The sequence below is a fragment of the Bombus impatiens genome, unplaced genomic scaffold (genome assembly GCF_000188095.3).
Source record: "Bombus impatiens unplaced genomic scaffold, BIMP_2.2 scf_0765, whole genome shotgun sequence".
NCBI lineage: Eukaryota > Metazoa > Arthropoda > Insecta > Hymenoptera > Apidae > Bombus > Bombus impatiens.
In genome coordinates, this window is record NT_177184.1 from 799,715 (window position 1) to 813,262 (window position 13,548).

The following is a 13,548-nucleotide window of genomic DNA, read 5'->3' on the forward strand; positions in this document are numbered from 1 at the left end:
GTTAGAAATAATTCCATGTTAACTTAATAATCGACTTTAATTTAGAGAAAGATCATTTTCAATTCAATACCTTCAAAAATCTTCTCTTAAATCTGGTATAACAGAATTAGAACATCCTCTGAATCTACGCTACTAGTACAGTATCGTTTACGCAAAAGTTTCCAAAAATACTTTCTACATAGCCAAGATGAAACAAATGCGAAACGCTATTGAAATAGCGAATAAAAAAAGACGACGTGAAAGTTTGAAGTAGCACGTACTTGCGCTGTTTCTTTTCCAGAAGATTATTCCTAGCTGTCTGTTCTTCCAACAGTAGTCTCAAGTCGTGCATCTCGCCATTCAGTTTTTGCACGCGTCGTTTCCATTGTCCAACAACCTGACGTTGTTCCTCGACCTCTTCGTAAGCATCAGCTAACTGGAACGCAAAAATATGTTACGTTTAACATCATCCCACGTGGCTATTTTTTTGGTTTTAATTTTTATCGTAATAATTTAGTATTCAAACCTAATAATTTAGCACACAAGTAGATACAAGCTGGAAAAAGAAGAAAAAATGTATTCGTTTTCGAGGCTGTCCAGTTTATTACATTTGTTTATATTTATTTTATCCTTTCTTTATGTGATTTTATTATCTTATTCTATTAGTTGCTCGTGTAAATTAAGTCTTGATCGAATTACCTTCTTCTCCAATTGCTTCTTAAGTCCAACCAACTGCTCAAGATCATCCTCATGTTGCTGGGCCATTTTTCTCTTCGTGAACTCGAGTTCCCTTACAGCATGTTCGTATCTCTGCTTGTAAACGCCACCGTCTTCACCATCTTCAGCATCGGACACTACGCCGTTTAAGTCTGCGGCCCTCGCATACAAAAGTTCCATCTCCAAACGTTCAGTCGTTTGCTGCAGATTCTTGTTCGCCTCGGTCACATCCTGCAGCTCTCTTTCCAGTCGTAGACGTTCCGAAGTCTCAGCGTCGATCCTTTCGGCCGCCAACGTCGATGTTGAGTGCTCTTCCGCAAAGTCGGCAGTCATTTCGCTCAGCTGCAATAAGAATCAAGATAAGAAATTATTTATGTTTCATTTACAAACGCTTCTAGCTTACGGATAGTCTTAATCTCTCTACCAACATGTAGTATCGCGTAGTACAGATAATATCATGAACATTAATTGGATTAATTTACATACACTGTCGACGATTCATTTATTATTTATTATCGCCCATTAAGAAAGGAAAATACACATCTTGATCCTAACAATTCTAACGAAAACATTTACTTGACACTATTTAAATAAGATGATCTTCACTGGTCCATTTGTTCATCAAAATCAACGCACAAACAATATACCACTGATTCAGAGTCTTTCATTTATCAAATGACACGGTTCCTAGTGGCGCACATCAGAATTTACAACTTCATCCTGTGCTCTAAAACTAACGTGACATTTAGAGGCGTATTTTCCGAGCTGCCTATTAAATATAGTATCAAAAGCTAATGTTACCCGAAAACACAAGCGAACGTAATAGCGTACCGATGGCTGGTTCAACACAGATCAGCATAGTGTTATTTCTCTAAAAGCGATTGAATGGCGTTTCTTTTATGTCAGACGCTCTGCCGACTTCGTGTCTGTTCAATTCGAAGGAAACGAGAGTTCGAACGTGTGTCCAGATGTTTATAAAGAACGTACTAGGCAGAGTGTTTAGAAAAGCTGGCACTCTTGATCGGTTACGCGTGAGTTGTGAAGGAGAACAACTTAGAAAATTGATCTGCCTAATCTGATTTTGAAGTCTCCATTGTTTTTTTTTTTTTTTTTTATTTATCCTACTTTCTGCGTTATTTACGTGATACATACGAGGTTTAGAAAAACCAGGAGCGAAAAAAATACTATAGTATATATATATCAAATTAATTGTACACAGTATAACGTGTATTACACGAGTATAGCTCGTGACAGACAATGATCCAACTATCACAGAACAAGAATTGCATCCAAAATGAATTGTTCGTTCAAATTTTGTTCCAATTCATGGAATCGAGAATCGTTAGGTCCAAGCTATGTATAGTATTCCATAAGATAAATCGTAAATCAGCGGATTTATATCATCGTGGTTTCTTTTCACGATAGGATCTAACGCCAGATGGAAAAGAGGACCGACGTTAGAGAAAATAACAGGACCTAACGCGAGCCATAAATAAATTGTGAAGTTTGATCGGAAAGACGAAGACGGAATTAATTTACATCGCCAATGAATAATAAAGCTAGAACTGTAGAGCAAAGCAACGAAACGAAACGAACTTTCCAAATGCATACAAAACAGGCAATATACCTCCTGACCGGCACCGTCGGAGATCGTCCTGTCTTCCGAGGCGCGGGAAAGGGAACGCCTGGAACTTTTCCCGATGCTATTCGACCTGCTGTAATACTGATAACCGCGTATCATGATGTTTGTGGCGCTCTGGCTTCTACCCATGCCGCGTCTCTCGTAACCTCGACTCATTGACGGCAGATTTAAATCGTTGTCCGCGTCATCTCTGTGACCCAGACTTCGCCACTCGTCCATTATATGATCGGTTCTTTTCAAAAACTGCGAGATCTTGGATGACAAATACGAAGATGCTGTCGAAGGTTCCATGTGAGAAGCTGTTGGCCTAAAAGACTGCCTGACCTTTTGCTTGTCGCAGCCTAACACGAAATTTAAACTAGCGTCGAATACTACAGGAGCCTGTTCTTTTACAGACACGTCTTCTAAATCCAAACAAGACCTGCTTTCTATAGGAAACATCCTTCTTGGTGGAGTAGAGAAGGTTGGTGAATCGAGGCTTGTTCGAGGCCTCGAGGACATCACAGACATTGACCTCGAGCGACAAGACAGACTAGATGAAAGGCTACATGGCGATGGACTTCTTGTCGTGGCTAACGCGTGCAATCTGTTGGCTGGTCTTCTAAAAGGTGGCAACGGTGGTCTCTTCGCAAATATCATCGGTTCTATAGGTCTTGCTGAATTCTCGGTAATCGTATCATCCGAATCGCTGACTCTGTCGGTCATCATTTTACCGGTCAATGGCTCTTCGAAGGTCTGCGAGCTGTTCGAAACGGGCGATATCGCGCCAGAGTATGTGGTCGGAAGTGACGGCATCCTGGTGATGTTATCCTGAATCAACTCAATTTTGATCTCGTGTCGACAGCATAATTTTCCAAGACACTTGTGCAACACTATAATTCGTTATAGTAAGAAGGAAGATATTTCTTGCCATATGGGACCATCGTCCTTAATCTCGGAGAACGTTTCCTATTCTTCGTACAGTTTCATAAGATCGATGATCAGACTGTCAGAGAATTTTGTTTACGATACTTTGATCGATATCGACCGCCTTGCCCAGCGGAATAACCGGTCGCGCGGGATCTTCAGCAGCGAGAGCAACAGACAATCGCGCGAGATACAGCCCAGCAGCGATCGAATTGCATGGTTGCTCTATAGTAAGGTTCGTTAGTGGATCGGGGTCTTCTGCTTCGATTTGATCGGATCGGCTGGCACGAGCATTTAATTGCGTAACGAGTCGAACAACGTCGACACCCGTATCGAGAAGGAGTCGCGGTGCAACTGCCTACTCTTCCTGGGTCAGCCGATACACGGGCCGGTGGCGGTGGTCTGTTGGTGGAGACGGTCACCTCCGAGTTATTCTAAGGGAGACGGGGTGCGAGCGAGATGGAAAAGCGGACGAGGAGCAGCGCGGTAGGTAGCACGGGCCATGATTTTGGATCGCAGCCAAATCTGTCGGCAGGTCTTCGCGAGAAAAGTCGACGGAGGACCGCTACGAGAGGCAAGGGAAACAGAGCAAAAAGAGGCGAGCTCAGAGGCGGACAGGAAGTAGAAAATCGTTCGATAGATCGGTTGAAATAGTCCAGTGGCGGCGGATCGAAAGGTCGAACGAGCGAAACGAAACCGGTTAGAAATCTCGGAACAATACCGGCAACGACCATCGCAGGTGACTGGTGGCGTGGAGTACACAGCAATGCCAAGGTCGTGAGGGGAATTTTCATACGACACCAGGCCAGTAGGCAGGAAATGTCGGTCACTGGAACTTTTATTTGAGCGCAAAGCAACGCGCGGCGGAGGTCGGTACTTCGCGCGATGCTCCGCTGATCAGATTCATAACGCGATAAACGAGCGCCGAGAGCGGCACGCTTCGTCTCACGCAGTTAACCCAATTGCACGATACAAGTGCTCGGACAAACGACGCTACTTAATAAACTTTCCTCGTACTTCTGAATATGCGAATTCTAGTCGAGTGTCGATTTGCTACGGTACACTTGATGAAGTTGCATTAGTACGATCAAGTAGGTAAATGATCTAAGTGAACCTTCTTAAGTTACAGAAAGGATAATCGTTTGAGCAGATCTTCCATTCTACTCCGCTTTGTCAGTTGTAGTAAACGATACATCATTTTCGTGTGTCATTAAAAAAAGATTTTCTCGTATAAAATACAGGTAGATACGAGAGATACGAGTTACAGGCCTTTGTCGTTAGCGTTCAAATTCCTAATCTTCCTCTGATGTTGAAAGTTAAACGTTGAATACCATATTAAGAATTTTAATCAAACAAGATTCTTTCGTGAATTAGAAGTTCGTAAAAAAATTGTTTCTAGTAAAAATAAAAAGAAAATTAAGAGATGGCAAAACGAAATAAAAAGTATACAATCTTTGGTCATACCTTAGCTTCCAATCTATCATTATCGTGTTTCAAATGATTCCGCTCCTGCTCCAATCTTTCGACCTTTGCTCTCAGAGTCTCGAGCTCCTCCTGTTCAAAGAGACACAATTACTCGTTAATTTCATCGGTCCAATATCAACGAGATCGTCTTTTTATAAACAGTGATCTTAAAGACTGAAACAATTTGTAACCTTCTTTTAAAAAAAAAATGTACTTTCATTTCGTATTATGAAAACTATAGAGTATTATGGACCGTTCAACGTCTCTCTTGCACATGTAACGATGGAAAATGATCAACACGTAAAAATAGAAGGCATATCCTCACCGTCTTCGCCTTCAATTGATCCTCTGTTCTATGAACATTCAATAAAGGTGCAACTTTCACGTATAACCTCCACCAGGGCCATTCTCTTACGGACATCCACTTCCTAACGTTCCTCTGTATGCATCTAACCGCAAGATCTTGCAGCTGAAAGGATGTAATACGTAAACATCGTAACGATTTTTTTTTAATTGTTACATGGTATACTAGTTTTCGCAATATTGGGTAATATTTAACGCAATTACTTCGTTATTAACCGCGAGTAAATTTTTATTAAATCTGCCATCGTATCAACGATTAACACTTTACCGACCGCTAGCGATACAACCACTCTGTTTCGGTTTAAACTCTTCAATACCATTCTTTTGATTCGTCGCGAACGGTAAGTTTTTCAAATTGGTATAAAATTGTGCGAGCTTACAAAGCAACGCAACCGAGCAAGGTGGTACCTTAGTACTAAATGACAAATTACTGCTCAAATAATGAGAAAGATTGTCGGCGACAAAAAGCCGATTAATAGGCTATCGATCGGTAAGCATCGGCGACAAAAACCTGATTAATAGGCTATCGGTCGGTAAGCGTCGGCGACAAAAAACCGATTAATCGACTATCGGTCGGTAAAGTGTTAATATTTGTAATTATGAAAAATTGATGATTAATTTCACCGATTAATTAAATCAATCGCGATCTTTCAGGTTTAATTTTCCTTAATCGTACGCATTAATAAAGCAATCTAATTTGAATGTTCAACATTGTATTTTCATGGTGAAATTTGATGGGGAACTTTGATAAGGCGAGTTAATTTGGAATTCCTAATTAATAAACGAAAGAACAATAAGTGCGATATTGTGTGTAGATTAAATAATGCGGACGTTCTATTAAATACGCGTCGGAATTATCGCTGAGAATGTGGAACTTGCGATCATTATCCCATGAAAGTTCCATAGATCTTTTTACAGTTTCCTTTTCGTTTCGTTTTATAAAGCAAGTAAAACGTGTCTAATATAAATAAAACCCTATCGAAACTGACGGATGCTGTCTAACTGAAGTAAACAAAACTCTTCGCATTGAAAGAAACCGATCGGTTAAACAAGGGGGAAAAAGGTGATTCGTTAAGGCATTACGGAAATACATAAAGAAGCCACTTTGAAATTTCTTGGGACGAGTGAAAACTACTGTACGGTCTGACAAGTGAAGGTGCACTTTTACAAACTCAAGATGTCATGGCATACTTTCAAAGTGTTGAGTTTACGACGTGCCAGATAACCCCTGCATCTTGCTTGAAGAAGAATAATGTGTCCAGTTAGCTTCTCGTCTCTCTGAGCCTCCAGTCGCTCCAGAGTACCTGATCTGAAAAATATCTATCAAAAAGAAACCGAGAGATTAACGCGTATTCAATATTTTTCACCGCAGTGTAATTTGTAATTAGAATCCCTTAGCAATTAACATAATTCTACCGATATATTTTTAAAAAATCATTTCTTTCCACATTTCTATCTTCTCCTTTCCTTCTTTTTTTTTTTTTTTTTATTTTTGCAAATTAAGTAAATTTTGAACAGTAAAAAGTCAAGCTATGCAAATGACAAACATGAATATTTGATTTATGCAAATATTAAGGTTCACGATAATAAATGAACAATTTGATCGGAGGTAGAAATTTGCAGAATGCACGAGTCAAGTACCACATTTCATTGGAATTCATTAAAATTGCGCTGATGCAGTTGGTATGTACTTATGTATTAGAACTCACGAGAAAAAGAATAGAATAGAAAAAGGAACGAGGATATCCCTGACACGATTTTCACGATTACATACCGCGTGAAGTACATTATGGTAAAATGTACTCTCTCTCTCTCAGACGTAATTAAACAATAAAATGCCATGTTGATATATGGAAAAATCTATTGCTCTAAGCCTAGTCTCTGCTTTCTTAGTAATCGTTCAATTACTTTATTTATTCGATTATTTCTTCGTACACTTTTTCGATTGTTGTAATATTCAGAATTAACGAAAGAGAACAAAATAAAAGCTAATATAATTTACTATATCATTCCTTTAATTTTCCAAGCACGAATATTTCATTGCTTTTTTAACTGCTACATCTCAAAAGGTTTTATAAATTACAGTAACGAAATGTAATCGTAAGAAATAAAAATAAAAAAAGAAAGCAAATAGGAATTTGTCTCTAAGAGTTTGCTGGAACATTTTTCAGCGTCAAGAAGACGACAAACTTCTCTGTTCTGATTCTACTGTAGCGGCTGTAGTCAGTGCTTGAAGCAAGCGTAATTGTACCCATTTAGACTCTTACAATCAACGTTTATTATCTCAAATATTATCTTGCTGACTGTTTGTAAACATTCTCACAGCGCTTAACATAAATCATTTTCAAGCCGTTCTCCTTGTATGAGAGCAGTTCGGCTTGAAAGTTGCAAGTGCACTTTCTATCAGGAAAGTTGATCGATTGGTAGCGACAAAAATACGATTTAATTGTATCATGAGATTAGAAGAAATGATGGATTGCTCGAGTTTTTCCGCGGTATTTGATTAATGAATTGACCTCCTAGCTGTCACATATATATTGCGGAACGTTATTAATTAATATTTAATGCATTAGTAATGATCGATATTTCGTAAAAACATTTTTAATGTTATTACTCGTAGAACATGAACTTTCATAATTTAAACGACTGACAACATTTTTATTTCTCGCGATATAACATACCGAATAATTAAAAAAAAAAAATAACATATGCGATATCGTATGCTAAAAATAAAAATCCAGAGTTTTGTAGAAATGTAAAAATACCGCAGAAAGAGATAAATTTTCTAAACCGATAGGAAATAAGAAATAAATGAAAGCTGAATATTACTAGCGGACAATAAATTTGCAGCTAACTATCCGAAGCTGAAACTAAGGAAAGATTTCAAATTCATCGACGAATGTGGAGACTTCTCACTAGCTGAATTATTATCGATGCTCGATCAAATTAGCGATCGTTCTCACTAGGTATCTAATGGGTTTAGAAGGCCAATAATTAAGCGACGGACCTGTCGTCCATCGTTGTAGGATCTGCAAGCTTTCCACTGGTCTTTACCAGAGTGCACCGTGACTTTCGTATTCTCCCCCTTACAGCTGTCGATGCTGCTGGCACCGCTCGAAGTCGATACGCTGCTTCGAACGACCATCGTCGGCTTGTTTTCCGGCTCCAACCTGCTCACGATCGACGTACCATCGTACACACCGATTCCGCGAACCTCGTTTTGCTCGAAAAACTGCTCTTTCCCAAAATCTCGAGTTTCACCTTTCCACTCGACCTCGTTCTCGTTGCTCATGTGACCACTGTCTTCCGAACAATTGCCATCAGACGTGTACCCATTATAGTCGTGTATGCTCTTAACATCGACGTTCTTCTTCAACGTGGTCATCGGTTCGATCGTCGTCGTGTCTGGCGTGGCTCGACTCTTGATCCACGGATCTTTCACCTCTTTCGTGGCTTCTGCGTTCTTACAGTTGAAAAAATTCACCAGATGCTCGATCTCCTTGGCTCTTTTGCCCACCGATTGCTTGCTCTTCGCTTCCTGTCTCGCCTCGTTGTTCCTCTGACAAGCGGTCTTCGGTGGTTCTGTATCGCAAACTAGAGCAGACGCAAAATCCATCTTCTTCTCATCTTTGATGATCAATCCATTGACCGTTTGCTTCTCCCAGTTCTTCCTCAACTCCTGAATATTCGACGTCTCCTTCTTCTTCTTCGACTCCTCGATGACATCCTGTCGATCGATCTTCTCGTGCTCCCGACTTCTCAGCCCTTTAACCGCGTTCATCGTGTTCCTAGTCTCCTGCAAGTTATTCTTCTCGTTACTTTCTACCTTTTTCATCGAATCATCCCTCCTCTCTGAACTCCCTTCGATCCTTATCACCGTGGCGGTATATTGCTCAGATTGAATAAGCTTAACACTCGACTCGTTGCTTCGTTTAACATCGATCTCCCGTACCTCGTAGACGGAATTGGTTCTACGAGGAGGAGCAGCGTCCACGCAGTCGGTAGACGCGACCATCGTCGCTCGGGCCTGTTCATCGTCATCCACATCGTCGTCCAGCTCTGCCATCAGTCGCGCCACGCGTTCTTCCAAATTGCTGGTGTACGTTCGAGCTGGCTTCTGCATCGGCGTGCAGTTGAACGCTTCGCGACAATTTTCGTAGATACGTTCGTCCATCGAGCGATCGAGGTCGACGTCGTCGAAATGCACCGGCTGCATTGTCGGCTCCACGGCTCGATCTACCTGAGATAGATCGGCCAGAGATCGACCCACGCGCGTGTTCCGATGCGCCAGAAGAGGGATTTTGCTGGGCCTCGACGAAACTCCGAACATTCTTCTGGTCGGAACATCGTTCTTTGAAATAGCCTGCACGTTCCACAAACTGGTAGACCTGTTGATTGATTTTCTTCTTGGAATTTCCTGCTTCCTCGCTTTCTCCATCATCTGTCTATTCGATTCGGAACTAAAGGAACTGCTCATTCTGAAAGATTCCTCGGAGCCGCCGCGAATATCCACTGAAACGCAGCCTAAACTAACCGAACGATCGAGAGCGGCCTTCTTCCTCAGAGCTTCCGGTTTCTTCGGCAATTTCGTTGGAGCATACGACAAACCCTTTTTCAGAAGCGTTCGATCCTCCAAGATCGTACAGGATGACGAGGAGCTAATGGATCTCGTCACTTGCCTCTTCTCGTTTTTCACGGTCGTTGATGAACATTTCGTTGCCTCTGTCCGACCGTCTGGTGTCGATCGACGAGACTTGCTTGGACAGGAAGCGCGTGTCTTCGATTCAGCGGAAAAAGCCGTCCGAGCACTGGCATGGTCGTTAGAGACGATCTTGGCAGTTGTTCTAGGAGGTGCCGTGGTTTTTGTAACTCGGGGAGGCTTGCTCGTACAAGTCGATCTGTTCTGATCGGGCACTGCTTGCTTCCTAGGAACCGATAGGGATGCTTTCGATACATTTGGGCTGCTTCTAGCCTTCACCAATCGCGAACCCGCGTTACCTGGCCATCTGGTTGCGTTCTCTAACATTTTGACGAAGTAGCTGTGTCTTGAAATTAAAAAAAAAATTTGTCAATTTCTTTTCGCAGCTATATGAAACCAGTCTCGTCGATTCGGTTATACGTATGTCATTGGTCAAGCCAACTATCTCAGCTTTCTTGTCGATTCAAATGTTTCCAAAGTTTTTTCAATTCCACCTTATCCTCTCGTCAGACTAAATAACGATAGTTTAACGAAAGAAATTCGCCGATGTTTTTTTCGAATGTATGAAAATATACACAACAAAACAGGTTTTTTAACGATTTACACGTGTGTGATTGGCGGAAGTATCTTCAAAGTGTGGCCGAATCTTCAATTCCAGGTCATTGACACCGTTCGTCAAAATGTTATCGAATCTTCAATTGCAACTGGTTGACTTTCCATCGAACCAAGTGCTTTCAAAGTGTCACTGAATCTGCGATCGCAATTTTCTCGTACACTCGCGGGCCGATTAGTATTCCAGTTAGAATGGACACTTGCTGTCCGAATAATCCAAATAATCGCGGCGATGATTCTTTCGCTGACAGGGTTCGCGCGACCTCGATACAAAAATCCAAGCGACTTTTCCGTGGACTCGCTTCAGCAACCGGTGCTCCGTATCCCGTCTTCCTCTTCCGCGCCGATCAACACCGGCATTTTCCTCGAATCAGCAGCCGTCATTGGCAAGCACCGCCGCTCCTGGATACCGTGGCGTACGTTTCCTGCACTCGAACACGTTCAGGAATGGACCTCGGAGAAGCTTCCTCTTGCGTGGAGAACGAGCCGCGACTAAGTACCGTAAAAGCCGCGTAAAAGTGGACGCGCGTTTTATGGTCGCCAAAGAGAGAGGGGAAGAGGCAGAGGGGAATGTATCAGGAGTGTGGAGAAAGGGAAACAAAATGGATAGAAAGGGACACAGAGGGGAAGACTGTCTATGTGCCGCTTCTTCTTGCATCTTCGCGACAAAACTCCGCGAAGATTCGATCGTTTTATCATATAGTCGACCGGTGTTTCATCATTTTCATTGAAGACGGTCGTTTCTCTCGCTCGATGTAAAATATTCGACATTTTCTCGATTCTACACATCTCTAATCACAATTTTTCAATAATATACATGATATATAATTTTTATATGAATATATATATATATTTGATTTTTACTGCTAAACAAAACCGAGATGATCATTCTAAAAAATGACAAGACACGTTTCATCTGAATATTGGAATGTATTTTACAAATTATTTATGTAACGCATGACTTGGCATGATCATTACTTGGCGCAAAAGTCGCGGAAGAACGAAGATCATTGTATTAAATTTATACACGCGAAATGCTTTTTTAGAGTTCGAGAAGTTCCTAAATTTTGTCCAACGTTGCATTTGTACTGGCCTCGATAAATTATACTTTCACGGGGAATATGATATAAAACAGGATTGGATATTCTAAAATTATAGTAGAATTTAAACTGTTATGTGGTCATCTATGGCTAATTTAAGACTACGAAGTGCTATTACATAACAAAGTCGCTGGAAATTCGTTATTTCACGTCATAAATCATCGGTGTAGTGGCGGAACTTGTTTATTAGCTTAGAACTGGAAGATGCATCGAGATTGAGGCTGAAGCTTGCCATTTCGAGAAACTTATGCAAACGTTGGAATAATTTGACGACGATTATATAATTCAAGATGATCTTCTACCCGAGAATTAAACGACATTATCGAGAGCAATTCGTGTACAACGATAAAAGAGATGATATTTCAAATAAAACTACGCCCATTCTACGATTGTTCGTCACTCGGCGCGTACAGCAGCGGTAAAGAAAAAGAACAAGCGAGTTTGGCGAGTTAAGTGACAGGAAGAAGCCAAGACAAATAGAAATAGCCACTTTTAATGGAGTCAAAATCAAAGAAACGAATAAGATGAATTGGAACATGAAATTTTATCACCTTCTCCTTTATCCTTATAACCTTGCACTCGCATATTTACCATTTTTTCAGATACCTAAATTCTTCGATGAGCAAAATACTTAGAAAAAGGAATATTCGTAAATATTGGATATTTTTATGCGAGATTTTCTATTGCCCTATAAAAGCAGAGTAATTTATTCCTTCATTTAACTGGATACGTCTAACTTTCTTCTTACAAATTAGGGCTGTAATATTTAAGAAGATAAAAGAATATAATGGTAAATAAAGCGTTATTCGCTATTAATTAAATGTCGGTGCTTTAAATTAGCTATTGTTTAATATCGTGGAGAATTTGAACAGACATTGTCGACTGCTTATCTTTGAAAACTTTTCTTAATTGATCTGAATGTATTAGTAATTAAGGAATAACAAAAAAAATTTCCCTCGCATCAAATTAATTCCACTTGGCAAACTCATTGTTAGTTAAAGAGAAATTAAGTGGAAATCAAATGAAAGCGATACAATATCGGTGAATGTTGAATAAATTAAAAACATGGCATAGGTGTCTATGTAATTTACGAAGGAATAGCAACGACTAACGTTTCTAAGATTTGATAAAATTGTGTGAAATAAGAAAAAAACATAACTATCATATATACGAAAACACGGAATGAATCCAACTTAAATCGGTCAATCTTTCTTTGAAAAATCTTCCCTCGAATAGATGAACAGAGATGAAAAATATTGAACCAGTTACATAGTTAAACTTTACCATAGTTCAATTCTTATATTGCAAGGCACAACTAAACCAGAAGAGTAAATTTCCTCGAGTCAACTTATCGTATGAAAGAAATTATAAAGGAAGAACAAATTGTCGTAATTATTGAATGTAAAAATGTAAGATAATCGATCGGTAGAACTCATAAACCTCGTTTTATTCGTTAGATAAGAACGCCTAATATCATTGCAAGCCTTTATACTGCCTCATTGAAAGCCGTATAAAAGTTTCATAACATCTCGAACAACGCAAAAGTTCGCGTGGCTCTGATCGGCACATTTGTCGCCAGTTTCCTTCCGACGATTTTCCTCGTGAAATCTCCTATTATCAGGATTCGCAGACTGGCATATTTCAAGCATGACCGATGAGATCTTCCACGCAACATCGTCTCTGAACGTAATCAGTCAGCCCGAAAAATATCCCGTTACAACAGCGACTTTCTATCGTTAAACTAAAACGCCATTCGATTTGTCGCGTTGTGAGAGGACGTTAAGCAAATGAACGGGGCTTTATGATCGAACGATCGGGCCGAGCAAATGCTTTCGGCAGGATAATTCAAGCGAAGATCATGAAGAGAGTAGCGGTGTGCGATCGCGCGCGCGAATGCGAGTCCGCTACTTCCAGCTCGGATCTGTATTTACCGTTATCGAACTTAAAAGGTACCATACAGGCCATAGACTCTCTTTCCTTCTTCTCCTCTCTCTCTCTCTCTCTCTTTCTCTCTGCCATAAGTTAATTGAGAAATCGTCGACTCTCCCCGCTACCTGTTTCTCTTC

The 13,548-nt window shown here is 40.5% G+C and overlaps 1 protein-coding gene across 7 annotated transcripts in view; it reads right to left on the reverse strand.

Moving 5' to 3' along the window:
- The window catches only part of LOC100748020 (unconventional myosin-XVIIIa), a 66,258-nt gene that overhangs the window by 3,747 nt on the left and 48,963 nt on the right, over positions 1 to 13,548 (reverse strand). For 5 of the 7 annotated variants that reach the window (XM_024370401.2, XM_033323053.1, XM_012390301.3 and 2 more), the window contains 5 exons: positions 6,263 to 6,391; positions 5,034 to 5,177; positions 4,709 to 4,798; positions 679 to 1,038; positions 261 to 415 (listed from right to left, as the gene is read on the reverse strand). In XM_024370401.2, the coding sequence (XP_024226169.1) occupies positions 261 to 415; positions 679 to 1,038; positions 4,709 to 4,798; positions 5,034 to 5,177; positions 6,263 to 6,391 (878 nt within the window). Of the gene's footprint in view, positions 1 to 260; positions 416 to 678; positions 1,039 to 2,323; positions 3,612 to 4,708; positions 4,799 to 5,033; positions 5,178 to 6,262; positions 6,392 to 8,078; positions 10,808 to 13,548 lie in introns of those variants that run through there. The other 2 variants (XM_012390303.3, XM_012390305.3) reach the window with 2 other exon arrangements.